We start from the raw sequence: 23,510 nt of genomic DNA, 5'->3' as shown, positions 1-23,510 counted from the left end.
GTTTGAACTATAAAATCGATTTTCCACCCGATGAGTTTGATACTTTTTATTCATTTGCGATAAGTGTTTTATTTGGCGGATTTATACTTTTTATTTTCAATTTTTTCATAGTGCATTCTTTAAAGGAGTAACCGAATTCACAAGATGCAGACAGGACACGAAATTTGTCGTTACTTATACTTTTGATTCCAACATTAATTGAAATAAGTCATCTCGTGGTTCGTTAGATAAACGGTAAAAGAATCTCGTTGTTTTCGATATTAAAAATTCGGAACAAAATTTTTAGAAGCAAGAGATTTCAAAGGAGATTTCTACATAAAAAAGATAACTTACGAAAGTAACTAGAATAGAAAAGTATTCGTAATTTTTTTTTTTTTCGGGGATTCTCCTGCTTCATAACACAAAATTATGAATACTGAGCTATGAATTTTATCGTGAATTTATAACTACGAAATAGAACATATTGTTAGTTTAGATAAAATGTGAAAACGTCCGAACTATGATTTTCTCGTCGAGCAACAAAAAAATTGGAGTTTCAGCTCTAAGACAATTCGATATGCAATAACAAAATGAAATACTGACATTGAACAGATGTTGGATCTCTGCCAAATATTTTTTGTTCGTTCCATAAATTAGAAACAAATATATTATGGATAAGGAATACGCTGTTTGAATATATTAAGATGAGATAAATGATGAAAGTGAGGTGAAATTGATTTACATCGAGGAAGTTATTGATTGTGCAAAGTACGCAAGAAAATTTCATCGACAAATAATATCACAGTCTGAGAAACATTTCAACTGTCATATTTACTGAAAAATTCTACTGAAAAGGATATCGTTACAGTGAGAGTTTGAGTGTTGTTGAAATTATAAGTAAATGCGTTACACGAAACTCTACAGTGTGATCATAGTTGTCAATGGGTAAAACATTTTCTAGTTATCGCAAAATTGAGACCGTTTATTTAGTCGACTACTTTGTTTCGGTTAAAAGATCCCTTAAAATCAATAACAGTAACTCCTTTTCATTTTTTATCCAGAAATATATCATCCGGCTATCAAAAAAAAAATGAAAACAGTCAAATACTTGTACAACAATCAAAACTACAAATTTTTCTCTCTGTATACGAGCGTTACATCGTTTTACCCAAAAACATTCGTACAAACAAAGTAAAACTGAGCGGGTGAGCAGAGCGATGAAAAATCTCCGGGCCAAAAAAACCAAAGAAAAGAAAAGAAAAAAAAAGAAAGAAAGAAAAAAGAATCCGAAAAATAATAAAGCATGTGAAAGAATGAAGAAAACGAAAAAAATTGTTTATTGAAAAAGAAATTGACCGCACATTTTGGGAAATTTTCTCTCCAGGGAAATATTCCCTGGCAACATCGGCTCCTGTACCCCTGGGGTTGGGAATATAGTAGCCGCGGTTTTGCGGGGATTCCGTCCGCCAAAAAGCTCGTGTCTATTTGGAGCAGAGGCCGAGTTGCCGCTATTCACGTCGCAAATTAAAAACATCGATCAAAGCTACCCGCCCCAGGAAGTTACGAAATTCTTTCGGGATGATACGGAGAACTAAACAAAGAAAAAAAAATATATTTGGACAACGTATGTTTGGCTGGACGGCTGCCCTCCAAAGTCTTTGATAGATGGCGATTCGAAATTTGCCCGAACAGGAAATAAAAGCAGGCAGAAATTTTGTCGAATCATTGTCCCGTGTTTCTTCGACGTTTCACCGATCGCCCGAGCATGAAACGGAGAATCGAACGCCTTCAGACCGACGAAAATGATTAATGGATCTTATTGACTGGACTCTGTTTCGACGGTTCCCTGATGCATTTAACTGTGGTAACGATTCGGGAGCCGAATTTTCTTCGCCCTCGAGTTTTTCATCCGTCGCATTTACGTAATTGAATGTTTGATGGCCCGGCGTCGAATCAATTCACGTTCCTGTAACGATGCGCGTTTAGGAAAAATCGCCGATTCGCACCTTTGCGACTTTCCGGAATTCAGCAAACCATTGTAAATAATTTATACACCGATTCTGAACAGTCAACTCCTTGAAAATCGTCTTCAAATTGTTCAGTATTGATTTTTACAAGAAGTCTTTAAATCCCGCTTGAAGCCAGTGAAAACTGTTTGAATTTGTGTCAAGTCGTTTGAGTCGTAGTCACTTTAAGTTACATCATTTTGATATGTGTGATTATGAATTTAACGAATTTCCATCGAATCATTTTTTTAAATTCCTTACAATCAATAATACATATCGAATCTTACTTTTTTTTTTTTTACTGTGCATACGAAAAAGAGGAATCGCAAAAGAAAAGAAAATACCCTAAATCTTTCTCAGTGAACGACTTCTCATAGATTTGATTCTCATTTCATAGTTCTGCTGTGCAATTTTACCACTTCATGCTTCAAAAAATTACAGTTTATGGTTATCGGATTTAAATCTAATAAACTTTTTAAATACCAAATGTTTTGCTGGAAACACAGCAACAGCTTTGAAAAGTAAAACTGAAAGTTCTTCTTCAGATTTCTGAAGAATTTTACGTGCGCTTTTTAACGAGTATCTAAAATTTTCGAAAAAGGACAACATTATTCTTACCAATTAGTTTCGATTACCAGGAAAACGGATATTTCTTGAATATCTGGAATATCTCATACAGAACCCTTCTAATGATGATAATAAAATTTTTTTCACCGATCTGGATCTCTTCACAAGCTTTTCGTTTTTAGTTTATCTCTTTTGACGAGCTTGTTTCACAGAATTTCACCGGGAAAAAATGTTCACCGAGGCAGTCGGGTAGGCGCGCAGTCTGCAAAGGCGCCCTTCGCAACAGATTCGCCAATTTTCCAGGCAGTAATCAACGCATCAATTCACGCATGGGATAAACGAACAGCGTCCATTCGGATCTGCATATTTCTCGAGTACCATTGATTCGAATCGAACGATTGAAAAGCACACGGAAATTATACACCGTCAATAAGGATGCTTTTTACGTTCAGTTTTACCATTACGAAGAATTCTTTGTAATGGAAATTAGTGGGAAACTTTGAGAGTCGGAAAAATTGAAGAAGAAATTATTCCGACCATTAAGAATGCGGATGAAAAAAATATTCGATCTATTTGACACTGATACACGTCAAATCTATATATTTTTGATTCATAATTTGGCTAAGAGCTTTGGAATATTATTAGAAAATTGGTAAATATCCTCGCAAATTATGTGCTCAAAGTTTTGAACGTTCATTTCAACGAAAGTATAAACAAGCTTATACTAAAGTGATTATTTCGCACCACCTTTTCACTGTGCGTAAAAGTTTTCTTCAAAAGTAGCACAGATTGATACATTTGCAATTCAATTGGTAAAAAAGTATTTCTGAAAAAGTTCCGACGGTATTGGTTCCTTGAATTTTCGTTCGAACGTGCGTTCAGAACTTCGGTCACATCGTGAATTAAAAAGAGAAAAGGAGAAAGCATTAAATTGTTTCAGACGAGGGCAATTTTTTTACACTTTTTCTTTCTTCCAAAACAATACCTGAACGATTGTTTCCACTATTTAAATAACTTGTAGAAAAGTATACTCACTCCAGTTTCTTTGCGCAATATTTCTGATTGACTTTACTTTGATAAAAACAATAACATATACCTCGTTTCGTAGATCGCGGAAGATCGACTGAAGTCCGCCATTTTGAACGAAAGGTACAAAAAGTCTTCATTTTTCTAGTTTCTGCTTTCTCGGTTGAAAGCAGGAGAAAGCTGTCATCATTCTTGAAGATAATTCGATCGTCCTCACAGTTTGATCCATGCAAAACCGCACTCACGATGATTTGAAAAAATTCTCCAACGAAACTGAAAAAGCAGTACATTTTTTACACGTTTATACTTTGGAGGGATTTTTTTTCTACGGCAAAAACTCAATCTTCAGACCTGACTGTTTCGGTAAAAAATGGTAAAATTATTCCAATTTGAAACAATCATCCGATACTAATACAGTGAAAAAATGTGTCAAATATTATCCTCGCTAAGTTATACCTATAACGTATAATTAGGCGGTAGCGTGTCCGATCAGTTTGGCGTAGGTCGGCAATTTATCACGTCGTCGTAATTACGGATACAACAATAACTTTTTACTCCTTTCCCCGTCTCTGAAATACGTACAATATTATCAGTAGACGAAGGGGGCTTCAAGGAGAGAGACCCAGTTTTCTCAGGCACGAGAGTGAAAGTCGGTTCGTTCAGCATTTGCGCGATAGTCTGAAAAGTTTCTTTTTCCACTGATTTTGAGATACAAGAAAATCGTGCCTCGCACTTGCCTGCCACTCGCTGCGCGATTAGGGCACGGTAATTTATTATTACCCCCGTATAACCGCTCCGGATAATTTAGTTTGATTCTCGGTATACCCATGGAGCGGGAGAAAACGGTGAACGGTGAATGGCCAAGGCGGACGGCGTCTGAACCTCCCCCCTCCGTTTCAAACTCGGGGAAATAAAATATTTACCGGGGGTGAACGGCGAGGCGTGCGGACAGCCGGGTGATTAATGAAACCCCCGTGGAAGTAGCATACTTCAGACTTTATTGCCGCTGTACCAGTAGCCCGGACACCGTCCTGTGGGTCGAGTACCCACTTCGTTGGATTAATGGGAATCAAAAACCCTCCGCGTCGTCAACTCACCTTTTCCGCTCTGAGCCGGATGTTCTGCAAGCTTCTCGGTTTATAGAATTAGATTGCCGAAGACGAAGCAAAACGAGGAAGAGGAACCCCGAGGCCTCATCTCGCCTCCGAGCGAAACAATTTCTTTTACAACCTTCTCGTCAGCTCAGACCGGGGATAAGGTTGAAGGGTTGGAGTTTATTTATTAGGGAAAATCTGATGGAGTTAATTACTTTGGAAACAGAGCGGGGTATTGGTGAGTAATCTGACAATTATTTGACATAATTGGGAGTAATGGTAAATAATTCGAAGATATCTGATGTAGCGTTGATTTTTAATCTTTTTCATCCGTTTGAAATTTAACGAAATTGTAGCAATATTTCGGAATTAGGTGGCGCTTGAGGCGATAGTCTTTTTTTCAACAAATTCTCACTTGAAAGAATTGTAATGTAGGAAATTATGCCTCGCGTATAGATTTGAAATCAAACTTGGAGCCTGAATTGTCGGGAAAATTCTTCTTCGCGATTGAAATAAAAATTTTTATTCAAATTTGGACTTCGGTGATGTTGATTATTTGCGTTTTGAAAAGAACTTGACAGAATTACGGAAACTAAAATCAGGAAGAATCAATCTTCTTGATAAATTTGATTAAACATCAAAATCGAATTTCAACCGTTTTCAGATGGCTCTTCACAGTTTCATCAAAATAACAATTCGAACGAAAACCTGAATTCAACTTCAGACAGTAAATTTCTGAAAAATCTTTCATTCGACTCACAATTCAAATTCGGGCATCGTTTTCGAATCCCTCAATACTTCGAACGGATCGCAATAAAACCATTTTGGAAAACTGACCACGCAATCTAAAAAAATAAAAACTCAACTTCAAACTTGTCAAAGTTCAAATTTAGGTACCACAGGACGCCCCGAATTACCCGGCATGTGAAACGAGGCCTAAATCACGTGACGGGTACAATTTTCCGCAACTCTTGCAGGGCAATATCAGGCAATACCTAATCCGGAAATGAAGTAAGCTTGCTGGAAATTGAGAATAAGGGAAGCCGTGGGTGGTTCAGATTCGCCGATAGGGGATATGGGTTCTCCGTATAGCGTGGGATCAGTCCGTGGTCCGTGATATAATTCGGAGGAAAGGTGCGGGCATTCGCCTCCAATAACAATGGGGCTAACCGGCCAATACCCTCCCCTAATGCCTCCCCGTTATCTTAGCAATCTCGCATAGGCAGCTATCTGTCCCTTTTCCGAAACCCCCGACGCCCTACGTCATATCCGACAATCGAATATCCCCGGGTGCGACAGCCGCCGAGAGCCACCCTTTGAATCTTGGCCGTTGAAATCGTTCAACCCTTTTCAATTCCCCATTGAAGACAGACCCCCTCGACTGGAGCGACTATTTTCTCACTCGCCTGGTTTATTGTTGTACTACCGAAGTTGGAATCGTCTTCGAGGGATTTTTTTTCAACCGAAGAACACAGCGTCGCCCCTTCTTTGATAGCCGGAGCACGACCCTTCGTGACAAATAGCGCGACTGGCTTTCGCTCTTTTAGTTTATAGCTGTATTATTGAACGGGCGAACGGGAATCGAGCATCTCTTGTTCCGGAAAAATTTAACCCATTGATTCGATGCGATAGTGGAATGGATTGAGCTAGACCTTTCGACGATATCCGTAATCGAATCGATTCGTCAGTTTTTCAGCTCCTTGCCAACTTCGTTAAGACTCAATTACGGCTAGCGGATTTCATCATTTTTGAAATATGCAGTTTGGACTTGATGATATCATCTTTAGAACGATGACCAAAAGTTTATCGAATTTTGCAAATCTCACGACGATTCGAGACGTAAATGTTCCCAGAATATTTGGTGAAACTGGACGGCCGAGTGCGCATGTGTCAACATAGACAAGAGCGAATGCAGACCAGCATGCGCAGCGAATTGTTGCCAACCTAACGTCCAACTAGCGGTCAGTAATTATGAGACGGCTAATTTTTTGAACGATTCGGCTACGTTGGTAATGCAGATTCAGCCGTTAGCGACCGGTCAGCGATGGTACTGCAGGATGAATCTGCACTGCCGACGGGACTGAATTGTCCAATGAAAAATTCAAATGCATTTAAGTCGAGCTTCGTTCCCACAACTTTTTTTTTATGCCAAACAAAGTAACAGAAAGCATTATTATTGCTAATAACGTCAACTATTTCACTCTGTGACACGTTTTGCGGTGTTCATGTAATCTCAAGAATGACGCAAACCGATTTACTTTAGATTTGGAGAAAGTATTGTTATATGGTTAAACCTCTTTCTCAAGACTTGTATTTTTTTCTTTTTTAATTGGCATCCTTTGTACGTCTTACTAAGTTGAAAAAAGTCGTAAACTTGTGACAAAAATCGGATTACATCTTCAAATGACCAACGCTTGGTAGGAGAAAAAATGTGGATCATGGAAGAAAGCGCCGACTATCCGAAAATACTGTTTCCACATTTGGAGTGAATTCGTTTGAACCGCTTTTCGAATACCTAGGGCGACGTGAAATATGTTGCCGAGTAAGACGCATGACGTTATTGTCAATTGTAGCAATGTTTTCTGTTACTTGATTCCGATATTAAAAAAAAGACGTTAACGCAGCTCGATTTCTTTGTTTTTCTTACAAAGAAACCCTAATCGAATGAGTGATCGGCTGTCTAAATATGAATTCGTAAAAACAGTTACTTCTTCAGCCGTCTATTCGTATCCACACATTTGATTATACAAAATTTCGAAAAATCCAAAAATCGTTCCAGAATCTCTGTAAACGCTTGAAATAGGTCCATCCATATCGTGCAGCCAGTGCCTAAAAACCGAATTTTACGTGCAGTATCGCAAGAATAAACAAACTTCCAAAGTTTATTTTCCATTTTTCCACTACTTTTATCAGTAGTTCGAGTTAAAGATTTCGGTGGTTTACCAAAAAAACTCAATTGTTTAGGTTAACGAATCAGTTGTAAACCTTCGAAACGGAATTAACAACAGAAATAACAATAATAATAATAAGAATTATAAAACAATTCAAAGATCAGGGTACGAATGTCGTACACAATCCCTTCGCGGTCGTATAAAGGGTACTCACCACAACGGGTATTTCGAACGCTGTAGCTTTCGCTTCTCTTCTACCTTATATATAACATCTTCGCAGGATGGGCCTATCGGCTATCGCGGTCCCATTATTACAAGAACGAGCCTCGCGTTAGTCGAGCACTGCGATTTGGTCGGTCGTAAGGGAATATTGGAAAAAGCTTGATATATGCGGGATATCGAAGGTGCGGGGAGGCCGAGCAAGAAACGCGTGTCCGATGGGTTGGGACCCCCGAGTTTGGTGTGGTATCGACTAGCTATCGACGCCCCCGAAAGGATTTACATCATTACCATAGCTCCATCTGTGCCCTTGCCCTCGCAGCCCGTTTCTAGCCCCGGAAATACCTCTCAGGCCTTATCGCAGACTTTTTTTTCTCAATTTCCTGATGCGCTTTTAAGGACGGTGTATCGCCTTCGAAACCGACTGGGAATACGTTCGGTTTTGCAATAAATATCACGCGAGCGATATATCAGTGCACGTGTGATGTGCGATATGATTCATTGTCGTGTGAGTCTCGTAAGTGATCAAGATGGAATAAATATTCCACAGGAAAAACTGAGACTGTGATTTCTCAGCGAAAACGTTTCTCTCATGGTTTCCGAGTTACAGAGCTGCGAAGCTGACCAATAGGCAATAAGGATGTTTAGCCGAGGAATCTTAGCATGAATTTTGGTGATTATGCAGAGCGAATTTCTGACAACTGCACGGTACGTCTTAAATTTAGATTACAGTTCGTTGCGATGTATCTAACCTCAAAAATTTTGACAGTTGTCAGTGGCATGTGTGCTCAATCCACAATTGTCGAAATTTTTGAGGTTAGAGACAGTTGGTGATCCTGGTAAACAGTAGTCCTCAAATTTTAGCGCATGCGCGTTAAGAGGGAACTCCGGTAAAATTGTGAGAATAGCGAGTTTTTTGTTCTCGAAATGACTAAAAAAGATGTGATCAAAAATTCCGTTAAACAAGGTTTAAACTGCGGTAATGTATGCTCTGAAAAAAAATTTCAATCCACTGTGACGAAAGTGTATGCGTAAGAAATTTTTACAGCGAAGCGCTAGAATTTTTCTACCAAACTTTAAATCTGGTTGGAAGTACTTTTTGATCACACGTTTTTTAGTCATTTCAGAAACGAAAAATTCGTTGTTACCTTACCTTAAAATTTAGCAAACGACGGACCATGCGGTCGTTCGGAATTCACTCTGTATACCTATACTAATCCAGTCATTTTTGTTCGCATAGCTAGCTTTGCGAAGGAAAGCGTGTCGAATTAAACAAAAGTAATGAAACTTCGAACATTCATATCTCGATATAAATTTTTTACAAACGAAAACCGTTGGAGCGCGAATCAAATTCGCAATTTTTACTCTCTGTTTCTTTTCAAAATTCGCGCCTTAGATTGACAATGTAATATCAATGACAAGATATTCCTAAAAAATTTCAAACAATTTCAGAACTGTAGAAGAAGTATCAATTGGGTAAGGTTATGTGACCTGCATACCAATGAAACCTTCGTAAGAAAGTCCTCTCTCTTCGTAACCTTTCTTACCTCGAAATCAGATCCTGTTTTTTTCGTTGATTGGCTGTTCTTCGCACTAACTAACAACTCAACTGTTCACTGCAACACTTTCCTAATATTTTGACTGCAAGTCTTGCTCTCGCTGCATTATTTCGGTCTAGTTAAACTTAGGTAAACTAAAAAATATTGGACAGTACATGACCGGGTCGTTTCAATTCCGTAGTCCAACAGCCCTGTTATAAACAATTTGTCGATCTATTCGTACAAAGTGGTGAATATCATGAAATTTAAGAGAGTCTGAGACTAAACTGCTATTATGAAAATTCTGCTGCACCGATACTATCGAGTTATGGATGTTGGAAGTTGATGAATGAGGGAACTGCGACACACCTCCTTGAAAATGACGTGCTAGTATCCTATCGGTCAAGTTCAAACTTCTGTAACTCAGAAGCTACAAGTTCTGGGAATTTTTCCAATTTTCACAGGGAATGTGTAAAAATTGATATTCCCAGATTTGAACACGAAGCGTGAAATCTTGGTGTGTTTGGATGATCGGAGATGCTCCACCATCCGCCAGTCATTCGTGTCCTATCCCATATTTTAGGAACAATCGAATAAATCGGACACTCCAAATTTGAAACTAAGAGGTGTTTCTTTCGTTTTTCAGAATTCCAGGTGATCGCTCGGGAAAGGATACGTCCAGAAGCATGAGGTGGATATGGATGTGGATTGCGGTAGCGGCCACCCTTCCAGCCGCTACGCCGTGGAGGACGGACCGTAGTAAGCCATGTACAGTATCCCTAACTAACCCACTAACAACACTACCAGCCAACTAGACTCGGTGGTGATTAATCTTCGAACTCCGGTGTAACAGTTTCATTACCGGATTGTCTCGGTGTGCACATTACCCGTACAGCCTCGCCACGAATTCTCGCTGACTTTGGAGCAAGATTAACATGACCGAAACTCGATACGTTGCACACTCCGGTGAAAATTGTCTTTGAAATGGATCGCTAAGTGCTTTGAAAAATGACAAGTAGCCGATTGGATTCAAAGTTTTCGCGATTATTGAAGTAAAATGGAATCAAAGAGGCAAAAGCTTCCAAACTTTTCTTTTTACGGTTTTCGTATTCTTACCGTAAATTTCATTTCAGTACAAATAACGATTCTTCTTCGGGATAAAATGTATTTCGCGGCCGATTTAACGATGAATGTCTTTCGACACAGCCGTCCATCGATGAAAAAGTAGTTCTCAATTCCTAATTATCGATGAAATTCTTGCAATTGCTTAATCGCCGAAGAGTGAAGTTTGTGAATAGTCCACTTATGTATCAGTTTACCAAGTTGTTTTGTTTTTTGACTTCGTATTCTTCGTTGTGCAGGGCCAAAGTTATACGGGGACAGAATACCAACGAAAGTTCTCATACCGTCGACGAAGAAAGTTCAGAAGAAGATAGTCCTCTACCACAACTTTTTCAGGACCCACGTAACTCCAACGGCGGCGAACATGCTCGCCATGGTAAGTCCGAAGTGGTGGTCGATTAGGAGCTTTAACGAATCACCGTAATTAGTAATGCATGCTTTTAGTTCTTTTCAAATAGACTCATTGTTCGCCTACCTTATTGTACACATATTGTAACCCACGCACGAGAGAGGGAAAAGCACTCAGCACTCGGAACGCGTGCGGAAACCATTTGTATAAACTGTTGTCTTTGGCCGACGTTACCTACTTGCTTTCATCTTTTATTCATACTTTATTACCCAAGCTGTTATCATTCATGTTATAACACAGTTATCCGTTACGGGTTCATGGTCTCTGAGTACAATCTTCCGTCAAGCGAACTATTTTATTGGACTTTGAAAATCCGATGTCCAGCTTAAGGCGTGGAGTGAAAAACGTCTTTCATCGAATTCGAAATTGATCGTTCGTTCCGTCGCGTGAAATTTATGAAAACATGAATATACGCGGGTTTTATCGTATGACTTTCGTCTCAAAGCAGAGTTCGTTTTTCGCTCATAACTGAAAGACTGGTTAAAATTGAGAAAGAAGAAATTCTCCAGGAAAATGATTTTCAAAATCTAATCGTAAAAGCTCGCTCTCCAACATTTTCTATTCGAATGACACGTGCAAGATGTCAGCTTTTCAAAAAATTTTTACCACATAACTGCACTTAATTAAACAGACTTCAACCTTGAAAATGTTTCATACAGCGAATTAAATTCTCTACAAAAGTGAGGTTTTAATTTCGATTTCGAACTCGATACTTCAGTGACTAAGGAATTTGAAGATGGGTTTGACTTTCGAGTCGAAGTCTGTAACATTTGAACTGTTTGAGCTTCGGGTTTCGCTCGGCGGACACTTTTCTAGAGAATTTAAATTTCTACAAAGTGCTTTCAGAGTCAAGTCTGTCTCATTGAATTCGGCCGAGTGCTAACAATTTAGAAAAAACGTGACATTTTTCCCGTGTTATTCGAATGGGAAAACTTCGAATTCCAAAAGCGACAATCTTTGAAATCGTCTTCAACAACAGATATCTTTCTGTCAGGATTCACTTTCTGCTATTTGAAACAAATTTTTCAGGGGTAAGCGAAGAAATTGTTGCTTTTAAACAAGGGGAAATTGCGTGTCAAATTTTTTTGAATAAAAATTGAATTATAACATGTATCCAAAGTAAGTTTCGGAAATTTTCAACAGGCCTAAATCATTTGTAAAAAAATTTGAAACAGTTTCGGGTCGAAATAAAAATGAGAAAAAAATTTGCCGCTTTTCATTGTTACCGTATATAAGGCACATAAAAATGTTTTTGTTATCGACAACCCGGTAACATCGTTACCATGCACTATGCGCCTGAATGTTTGTACTTTATGCGAGTATACTTGCACGTACGCGGAATACGATACGATATATTTCCGTAAAATATTCGCGAATAAATCGGTGCGCCGGGGTCGGTCGTTCATTTTAATGCCCGGGAACCCTTACGACTCGTGTGCGTGAGAAAAAAGTAGGCTGCTTCGAATAAAACATTCTCTTAAACATCCACGTGGTTGGTAAATATTGATAATAAACGCGCAGCAATTTAACGGAGGTGAAAATTCTAAAGGGAATATTTGCGGTTGAAAATTTTCAATAAAAACCATTATCACAATTTTCTCTTCCTTTGTTTCCGTATAATATCTAATTCTGCTTGATCCGTGTCTCCGAAACTTTTGCGGCATTTCGTTGAAATAATTCAGCCAAAGGACTTTTAAAGCCGGGGGAATGGTTGAAAAAAGTTTTGAAAATCGTTTATACTCGTTTTAAATCTCTCTAAAATCCCCAGCGATCATTCCGCGGGCTTCGGCTTGCCCGTTCGCGGCTCAGGACTCTGGTAAACTGCCCTTCGAAGGTCTTTGATGGCCGTGGGCAACGGGGTGAATCGAAGCCCCATACGAACGACTGAGCTGCTCACTCGCCATATATAATACCGCGAAATTCCCTTCGGCTCAACCGGAAAATTTCGCGCACATGATACCGAAGTGTGCGCGTTTCTTTGCGTATAATACGCGGTGCTTTTCCCTCCGAAAAAATTCCCAACTCGATATATCCCATTAAAAACCGGCGAGTCAGCTCGCGCATGAATTATCTTTTCGCATATGTTGTAGATTTCGTAACGTCTTTTTTCGAGAGGTTTTTTTTTTCCCCTCTAAATTTACGGTCATGCATGAATCAGGTGGAAATTTTATTTTTTTTCTTGATTATTATCAACGCGACAACGAACAAAGATCTCATCAAATTTCTAATACCCGTTGAACTTTCTACAAAATATATATGTAAATTTATAAAAACTCCAGGGGATTCCATGAAAAGTTCTTTAAATCCCGTGGGATTCCGATAACGATGATCGAATTCCCATGGAATCCCCATAGAAGAACGCAATGTCGAGTCTTTGAACACGTTCAGAGTTTCCAAAGCTCTAGAACTTCGATAGGAATCGTTTATAGATATTTTTAGGCTCCCATGGAATCTCTCGTCTCCTGGGAAAGCCTCGTTACGTATAGTTAACTGGCGCATGGCGTGTCGGATCGCAGTGAGCGCGATGATAATATGATAAATTATAATAGAGATAAGAAAATAATGAACTATAATATCGGGAAAAAATGACGAGCAATTTTTTTTCACTTCCTATTCCTTTGTTCTCTTTGTTGCAGAAATGGCACAGGGGAGCCGCGAGGGCTGCTCAACGATGGGCTGAAAGCTGCCTAGCCCTGACCCATGACAACGCAACCGGGCTTCACATCGACGCTTTCGGTACCTGTGGACAAAACATCTTCATCTCGACTGCGCAAGTCCCATGGTAAGGTGCACGAGTATTGTCCGTATAATGGAATGCTTAGGAATCAAGCTGCGGAGATGTCGGAAAAATTCGGTGACCGACCTTTAATGACTACCGTAACGATAACCCTTGCAAGGATAAGTTGTTGCAAACAACCGAAACCATTGATAACCCAAGGCAAAAATGAATAATGACAAACATAACCCATATAAAAATAATCGATACGAATATAACCTGTCATTTATAACCCATGGCAAACATGACCTATACAAAAATAACCTGTCATAAAGAATCCAAACAAAAATAACCTGCGATTGATAACGCAAACAAAAATAACGCAAAAATGAATCGTGACAAACACAACCCATACAAAAATAACCTGTCATTAATAACCCATGAAAAAAATTGACAAAACACTGAATTACTATATCGAAGTAAGTTGAATTAAATTTCAAATGTGTTACTTTTGTCGTGAACTGTTTCTGCTTGGGTTTTCATTTCCGGATTATTTAGTCCCACTACCCGGGAATTTTATACCATATTCGTAGCACGTGTCCGTTTCAGGGTGAATTCTTAATTTCGGTTCGGAGGAATTTTCATCGTGTAATCGACACAAGTTATTCAAGATTGTTCGAAAATATTTAACTTTAAAATTTTAACCTCCTACGTCGATTTAATATTTATTATTGGTTTAACATAATATTCTGTATTGAAAAAAGTTTGGCAAACACCGTTTAGAAAATGGAAATAATTAATCGCAAATCATTTGAATATTTCCGTGAGAAAAATTTTGATTTTTATAAACATTTTCTTTCTATCCTTCAGTTTGATCCAATTTTCAATTTTCACAAGAGATTGTAGGAGTCAACAATTCTATAAAGCTCAAATTTTTGCCTAACTTCATCGAATTTCAACATTTCAAGTACAGATGATCGTGATGTAGTTTGTAAAAATAAATGTGACGATTGGATTACTGAGTATTTACAAATTTTTTGTACATAGTATGAAATGAGAAGGAATCAAAACGTTCCTTCATTTCTTATGAGTTGATAATTTTTTAAGTTCCTGTAAAAAATTCAACTAAACACTAAAGATGGATTACAGACAATTTGAGAGTCAAACTTTTTGCTTCGTCTAGAGTTTGATTCTACGTAGTGAAATCGGATGATCAGTATTTAAAAGGTTGCAAGGTTCAAGTGCAAGAGTCACATAATCGGCAATAAATTCTGAAAAATCCTGACATGGTAAAAAACAATGTTACGTAAATTGTATGAAAATCGAATCAGCACCGAGAATTTTGTCCGGTATATCAGATTTCTAGATTCTTCCGCTCAAAACCTTTCAAGTTAAGTGAAAAGTGTCTACCAGCCCGTTTCCAAATGTACTTTGCGGGTTTTGTTTTTCCCGCAAAGAGTCCGGGAAATCCAGAAAATAATATTAGAGCTGATGTAATTCCAGGGTCTTTTAAGCACGCGACGAAGTCCTGCAAATTCTGAACCGAGAGTGTAAGGACTAGCTTGTGATCCTGGCTTGGTTATGTGCTATATAAACCGCGATTTGTCAGGTAGATACAGAGGGGGATAATTCGTCGTATTGTTGTTCCAAATCCCCGGGCAAAGCCACCTGTTGACGGGGGCTGTACGAAGACCTTGTCATTCCTCGTCCTAGTCTCTCAGGCTGATCCGCCCGACTACGTTTAATTTGGGATTTATGAAAGAGGACGCGAAGCCTTCGCTCCTTGGAATAAAATGGGCAAGGGTCAGGGAGTGGAGTAGCCGTATTACGAAAGGGCAAAAATATCGAATTTTCAAAGAGCCAAGAATTTAATTTAACAGAATTTCGATATTTAGAAGGTTGAAACGTAGCCAAGTATGTGAAGCCAAACGTGAACTCGTATATAGTGTTGGTGGAAATGAAGGAAGATTAGAAAGTAACAAGATTACGATACCGATTTTACAACATCGCGAAAAAAGGTTTTATAGAATTTTATAATGCAAGAAGTCGAAACGTACAAATATAGAATACAGAGAATTTCATCAGAATTTTCACGAGTCTATATTTTGGATTCTTACACACATTTAGACCTTCTTTTTCCACTCCGGTTTCTATGCTTTGACTTTCAAAATTTTCAAACACTACGACAAACAGATCTTTGCGTTTTTAGAAACTCAATGTTACGATCCTTTCATTTTCTACCGCTTCACAGTTTGGTTTCCTTCGAAAATATTTTTAAAAATATTTCTGGACTTGCAACTAATGATCTGTTACGAAATATACCAACAATGGTGAAAAAAAATTTATCAGTGTCATCATTTATCAAATTGTCATAAGTGACCAAAGTGTCGTCTGTTTTCATAAAACGGATGGCAAAATTCACGATCATTTGCATTTTATAATATAAAATAATGACGAGTAGAAATATCCTTCACAATTAAGTTCAACAGTACTTAATCTCAGTATTAAAAATGGATTCATAATCTGGTATTCGTATGATTACTAAATAAAATTGTTGAAATAAAAATTTCAAGTTTGCGCTTCCATTAGAGAAATCAAGTTGAAATTGAGACATTACGTTTACAGTAAATCTCGAAAACGAGACGAAGACTGGAAATCCTTTCTCTCATGGTTTAATTTGAAAAAGCACATTCTACTTTCCTCGTGTTACATTTACTAAAAACAAAGTTGAGTCACGTATCGTATCCATTTTAAATTCCGCTAAATATAACTATTAATTAGCAGGATGATCGTATTATTTTGTCAACACTGCAAGTCAATATTTTCCTTAATTACAATGTTCCGGAATCAAAGAGGGTGTTTATACTTTAGCAAAGTTTCGATACCTCGAGGTATCAGTGATGCGGCAGCAGCTCACGTAAATTCGTAACACTTTAATTAATCGGAGAATTATTAATATCAGATAATTAGGTCTTCGGAGACGCGAACAACGTGTTGGTAATTTTTTATTCTCAAAAAGAAAAACAAACCCGTTTACGCAGGCCGTCGGTACAGGCTTGCAGAAAGGGTGGAGAAGATTAATCGCCCGTGTACGTGCTAATTAAACTAGCAATAATGACAACGACAATGATAATAATAATGGTAATATATTGATTATAACAATCAACAACGCCCTCGCAATTATGGCTCTTCTGTCGTCCGTTTCTCACTTCTGTATATTTCTTTCTCCATGTCGCTTTGTATTTCCTAATCAATATCAAGGGATCGCAAGAGGTGTAACAAAAAAAGTAAACAAATAAAACGACGCAAATTAAACGAGATATTGAAAATCGATAATTCACTCTAAGATCCAATTATTGTCAATCAAATGAGGTACTCCACTCTTATTTTATGCTGCATTGTTCGAATTTATACGCATTTCTTGAAATCTGTCACCGAGTTTTTCACTTCTTTTCTCACCAATTAACTTTATCACACTTTCGATGAGTGACTATGGCAAATATATTTTTAAATCTTGCCTAATCCTAACTTGTCATTTATCCGTCGAAATGATTAGAGACTTTTTGGGGTTTACTAAAAATTGTATTACTGTTAGTCGAACGAATTCTTTCTAATTATTTCGTACTACTCACTATAGGTACAATATCTAATTACCGTCAAAATACTTTGAGTTAATCTGTATTTTTGCCTGTCACACTATAAAGGTAAACACTGCTGCTGATAAAATTTCTTTTTAAAATACGAAAACAATTTTCTAAGTAAATGAAAAAAAGTGATAACTCTTTGCGTGCAAACTCATTAAAAATTTCGTAAACAAATTCACTACCTCATGAATGGTCATGTTTTTTATACGATAATCATTTAAATTCTCTGGGAAGTTTATCCCGCAGATTTGTCACAGTGAATATTTTTCAGTCCCAGCGACTAACGGGGCACACATTTTTAATCAGTCCTCAGGAAAAGAGAAAGAATCAAATCTTTTGGGACCGATTACGATCAGATAATAAACAGGTTGTTCTAATCGTGTTCACCGCCGTTAACGCCGATAATTACATCGTTGTAGATTTTTTAAATGGGTTTTCTCAAGTTTCCTCACTCAGAATCCGGGCCGTGATTCCATTCGTCCTTAAAATCGTCTCGCGTGTCCTCCGAAAAATTTCGCACACCCTTCGCAAGATCTTGAAAGAAATTTTGGTCCGTGAAGACTCGGTCATCGAATCGCCAAAAGCTCGACTTGAAATTTTAACCGAGACGAAATATCCTCCATTGGTTTCGTTTCCGTAGGTTCTTCGCGATCAAGACGTGGTACCTGGAGAAGCAGCTGTTCAAATACGGCACCGAGGCCCAGAACGACCTCAGCCAGATAGGCCACTACACCCAGATGGTCTGGGCACCGACTCATCGAGTGGGCTGCGGGTGGGCCAAATGTACCGGAAAAACGGGGCCCGGTGGACGACCCTATTTCAGCTACGTCTGCAACTACTGTCCGGCGTGAGTTTCGCCCCATCTCGTTTCCCCCTTTCATATTATCCTGCGCCAGCGCAGGGATTGGTTATATAATTGCGAAATGGAATCAGGATCCAATGTATCGTGAAAGTGGGGAGTTAACCACTTTCGGGAATCGATGTCACATCTGAGCTGCACCATGCTAAATTTATTCAATTCCGTGATTGGAATTCGTCGAGGTCGAAGAATTTTTATACCCTATTTGTGTGCGCGAAATTTTGTAACCGAGTTATTATTCAAGCTGCGGAATATTCATTGTGAAAAATTTCATTTCTTACCGTAACTAGAAAAATTCAGTAAAAAATGTATCGTTAAAAAAACTGTTTGAATATTGTTGGAATTAGGAAGAACGAGGTAAGCGCAACCATTTTGAAAATGAAAATAGTCAAGGACTGAGCGGTAACCGGAAGTAAAAATTTCTCTCAGTGTTTTGCGATGTCTTTGGCAAGAATGAAATAAGATTTTCAATTTTCGTGGCTCTCGATTTTTGAACTAATTTTTTAATCGCACAAGTCCGTAAATTCCTTTCGTGCTACAATGACTAATTTTTTTTCAATTCCTGTGAATTTAGCTATCACAAGAAAAACAATCGAGTTTGTCGTTTTACAAAATTTACAACAATGTCTGATCTTTCGTTAGATTGTATTTTTTTTTTTTCAATTCGTAGTCAATGTTAGCAATCCAACAAAATATAATCACCGAAATCTATAAAACCGCATAGAAATTTCTAGAAGTCATTCAAAAAAATTAAAAAGTGACGCGTAGTTGTAATCCAGATTACAACCACATCGAGAATAGCTCTCCGAAAAAAATCACCAAAAATCACAAATCGATATTTTTTATTAATTTCATTACGAAATAGTAATACATCGAATATTCATCAAATTGTTATATTCGTGAGCTGTGTAATTATTCTTTTTTAATAATAAGTAATTTAACAAAATAATAAATAAAAGGTACTGCAATTATAAATGATGGCTCAAATATCGATGCTTCGTTTCAAAATGCTTCAAAACGGTTTAAAATCTGGAAGATTTCTTCAATTTCATTCTACAGTAGTTCATTTTATTCAGGAGACTATTTCTTACAATTTGATGTAATGATTTTGTTTTTTTTACCTTATAGGTATCATGAGATACTTAGTTTTAATAAATTTTCCCAATATTGACTATGTTCAATAATTAACAATGTTAAATCGACTGCTGACAGAAGAATCCAAATCATTAAATATTCAGAAAATAAGAATTTAAATCAAATGAACCACTGCAGAGTAAAGTCGCGAGAATCTACTAAATTTTGAACTATTAGAAGCGATTCGAAGTAAATCATCGATATCTCGGTTGTTCGTAGATCCGGTATTTTTATTTTTATTTCATTTTATTTTTTTTTCGTTTCAAGAGATCTTTTCAGCTTACGAATATAACAATTTAAAAAATTCTTAACATCGGACTATCTCGAAGTAGAATTAATGCAAAGAATTAATTTCCAGTTAATTGACCTCCCTTAAAACTCCAGTAAAACGAAAAAAGACGGCGATTTAATTCGCGAAATCCCGACTACAGTTGACCACAATCCAGATTCAACGTTTCCACCGGATTCCACAACAGTTATAAGCTCCTTTGAAATCCGATAAAATTCCTGTAAATGTTGTAAACAACCGGTGTGCGGGAGTTTGGAAAGCGGTTAACCCCTTCGAATCGAGGGAAATTAGCGGCATTGCTGGAACGCTTCTTGAACATTCCGCAGCGCTGTTACGCATTCCTAGCGCGTAACTAAGTGCTTTGATGACTCCCCTCGAACGTGGATCAAGGTTATCCAAAATCGTCCCCCTGGGCGAATAAATTATGACTGAAAAACTCATATTAGCCGTAATTTGAGTACGCTTGTTTTTCTTCTTTTTCCTACCGTTTTCCATTGTCATTTTTTACGTATCTACTATATTCAGACGTACCAACTACATTTTTGGCGATTAAATGAAATGAGAAATAATAAGGAATAAACTCTCGAAGTTGACCGAAAACGAACATTTTTGGAAACCGTATCTTCTCACTTCGCGCTCTCTTACACTTTCATAACACTCGTTTTAACTACTGAATATTTTTCAACAGTTACTTACTAACAATTTTCAAAGCTCGTGGTGTCGGTTTTGTTTGGATTTAATTTTCAATTAAAAATATAGAACCAGTATTTAGTACATCAGATTCTATTCCATCAAAAAATTTCATTTCACATCTCAGATTGAATTGTTATTTCTTTCGACATGAAATTGGTGTTGTTTCATGAAATATTAATCTCTCAAGAATTTAATTTCATTATTCCTCAAGATTGTTTGTAACTGATGTATTACGTACTAATTATTGCTGATAGTTTGCTAATTATACTCGTCGTTGCGTGTTTGAAATGAGAGTAAGGTTTCCCGATTCGTTAACCTTTTTTTCTAAATTTACCGAGTCTCTATCGATTCTGGGTAATTTAGTTCGCAAATTTACTAAACCGTTTGAATTAATCGATTATTCGAGTTTTTCGATTAATCGTTATTCGGATCAAGCGAAACCGTCCATTAATCGATTAATCGAAAAAGAAATTAATCAAAATCGTCGATTAATCCCACGGAATGATAAACCGATTCCATTCTAAGTGGTAATTTCTATAAACAGTATATATTCACATCAATCGATTCACGGTCTCTAATCAATGAATCGATCTCCCAGATCCAAATTTCTCCCAATTTTCCCTTATTCATTGTAGTTGCGTTCCTCCCTCTTTATTTAACAATCGCCATCGATCGTGTTGGAAAAAGGTGAACACTACCATCAAGATTTCTACACCTGCAAAATCACTGCAGCTCCACTCGCTAATCTAATACAGATACAGAATTCAGTATTGCAAATTTCTCCAAAAACAGAGAATTCGTTAAAATTCTTCTCAAGATTTCACGACAGTTTTCAGAGTAAAAAAAAAAAGAAAAATTACAATGGTGTTAATAGGTAACCGAATAACGATCCATAGAAAACAGTTCCACAGAAATTGGTCTAAAAATCACGGTTTGAAACTTACGGCTCGCTAAATTAGGGACTAATTTGTTATAAATCAATGTTTGCATGATCGGTATGAAAAAAAAAAAACAAAAATATCTTAAATAAATAATCGTACGAGAAAGTAAAAAGTCCGATATAACTTTGCTCTCGAAATGATCGTTCGGAAGCTGTACGACTATTGGCCAAGGTTTCTTTTTGCAGGTGTAAAAATGTTGTAACAGAACGTGGGAGAAAATGACTTGACGAAAAAAAAAATTGTTTGTTGCGCAGAGGAAATCATCCCGAGCGACTCGGCACGCCTTACGTCGAGGGGCCGTCGTGCAGTGCTTGCAAGGATCACTGCCGTCTGGGAAAGCTCTGCAAGAACGCGTGTCCTTGGGCCGACCTCTGGGCGAATTGTCGGCAGTTGAACGAGACGTGGCCGAACTGGCTTTGCGAAAGCGACACGCAGCAGGGCTACGAAAGACGTCAATTTTGCCGAGCCACTTGCAAATGTCGCGACAAGATAGTGTGAGCGAATTATCGGCGTGACGCGAGCTTCTTGTAAGGCTGGGCGATGAGGATGGCGAACCAGCCTGACGGTCCTCGAATTGTACATACCTAAATAAATATACGATGTATCTTGCAGTGGGCGAATATTAGGGTAACGAATGAAAAGAAGAATGAGAAAATTGAATGTGATGAAAGAAGGGGAACGAAAAATATGAAAAGATGCGGTGTGATAAAGAGGTGAAAAGGTACGAGAAAAAGGACGCGGCACAGCTGCAGGATTCATTTTCGGAGGATCCGGATCTTGGCTCCTTCGCCTCTTTCGCCAGCTCTCTTTCTCTCTCTCTCTCTCTCTCTCTCTCTCTGTCTCTCCCTTTCTCCCCTGTCCTCTCCTTCGCTCCACCCCTTTGCTTACCTGAATACGGTCATGTCGAAGAGTTTGGTTGGCGAAAAATCGACACATTTTATTTATCGTATTACGGGACGGTCGTACGTTGACTGTTTGTCAATTTACTATATTCGTAGGGTGCGAAGATCAATTTGAAAATAGAATGTTAGAAAATAATAAAATTATTAACAAAGGCCTAGATATCGATGCTTCATTTTGAATCGCCTCAAAATCGTTGGTAATATCGCAAATTCGTTCGACTTCACTCTATGACGATGGCTCATTTTGTTTAACAATATTGTTTTCTGCATATGTGCGGTCGCAATTTTTTTTTTATCGTGGATACGTTATTCGGTATTTAATTTTATAATATCGCATCAATATCGATTGTAACTAACAAAGGGTAATATTTAATTGACAAGTAAAAACAAAGAAAATCCGTGACAGGGACTTCGCGCAAAAATATCTTACGAATAAAATGACTGATATACAACGATTTCCTAGGTTTTATTATGTTTTGAGATGATTTTGAATAGATCATACGTATCCAAGTTTTCGTTAAAAATTTAATACAATTTTTGTAATTCTAGCCAGATCATCGTAGCTTGAGAATACAATAATGTTACGAATAACGAATGCACAAATACCTAGTAATAAAATCAATAAAAAGGACCGACTTTACCCAACCAATCTCCTTGAATGATGTACTTGGCACGAGACTCTACCAAGTCTCTTTATTATACATATATGAGGAAAAAAGAAACTACTCATCGAGTGTTTTAGAATTTATGGGAACGACTGCGGTTTACTGTTTGAATGCGTGTAACGTGTGTGTTTTCAATTGCACTCGATTCGGTGAAAGTTTTTTCACAACCGGTTTCGATGGAAAAATAAAATATATGTCACGAAAAAATCAAAGTAATATTTATGTCACTTCACATGAATAGAAAAAAAAAAGGAATAAATTCTGACGGAAAATTCTGTACATATAATCTAAACATTAAAATTGGATTTCAGCGTTTAATCACCCTTGCGTTTAGTCGGAATAATATTTTGAAAATTCTTTCGAGATTTCAGAATAATTCCTGATCAAATTCGATTTTGACGGAATAATTTTCATCAGGGCTACGATTATATTCAATAATCATATGTATTACATTTATATTCTATGTATACACTGTCTCGTATTGAATCGTGCGCGTGTATTATAAAATATAAAAACTGTACGTATATGTCAACTTGTGATACGTACGCGCGTATAATCGCACACAAACGGGGTGTCTTTACTGGGAAAAACTGGATTTCGTATTCGATTTCCCTGAACTTTTACCATTTTTGCTGAAATATCGATGGTTGAAAAACTTGTCGATAATGTTTAGAATTTTTGCATATTACCAGGTGTCAAAGTTTGTTTGTTTTTTTTTTTTGCAAAAATTGCAAATCAAAAAAAAGAGGCAAGAGACCCGGTGATGATGCGAACATGTAAGTGAATCCGTGAATGTTGTGTACATACATATATGAT

General features: G+C 37.6%; 1 protein-coding gene across 6 annotated transcripts in view; it reads left to right on the top strand.

Moving 5' to 3' along the window:
• The window catches only part of LOC107226964 (cysteine-rich venom protein DIS1), an 85,647-nt gene extending 62,714 nt beyond the window's left edge, over nucleotides 1–22,933 (top strand). For 4 of the 6 annotated variants that reach the window (XM_046732977.1, XM_046732976.1, XM_046732974.1 and 1 more), the window contains 5 exons: nucleotides 9,967–10,088; nucleotides 10,682–10,818; nucleotides 13,488–13,633; nucleotides 17,852–18,058; nucleotides 21,382–22,933. In XM_046732977.1, coding sequence (XP_046588933.1) covers nucleotides 10,007–10,088; nucleotides 10,682–10,818; nucleotides 13,488–13,633; nucleotides 17,852–18,058; nucleotides 21,382–21,625 — 816 coding nt within the window. In that variant the 5' untranslated portion in view covers nucleotides 9,967–10,006 and the 3' untranslated portion in view covers nucleotides 21,626–22,933. The remainder of the gene's footprint in view (nucleotides 1–9,966; nucleotides 10,089–10,681; nucleotides 10,819–13,487; nucleotides 13,634–17,851; nucleotides 18,059–21,381) is intronic. The other 2 variants (XM_046732978.1, XM_046732979.1) reach the window with 1 other exon arrangement.
• The last annotated feature ends 577 nt before the right edge of the window (nucleotides 22,934–23,510 follow it).

The sequence above is a fragment of the Neodiprion lecontei genome, chromosome 2 (genome assembly GCF_021901455.1).
Source record: "Neodiprion lecontei isolate iyNeoLeco1 chromosome 2, iyNeoLeco1.1, whole genome shotgun sequence".
Lineage (NCBI taxonomy): Eukaryota > Metazoa > Arthropoda > Insecta > Hymenoptera > Diprionidae > Neodiprion > Neodiprion lecontei.
Note: the sequence above shows the minus strand (reverse complement) of the source record. Positions and strands in the feature narration are given on the sequence as shown.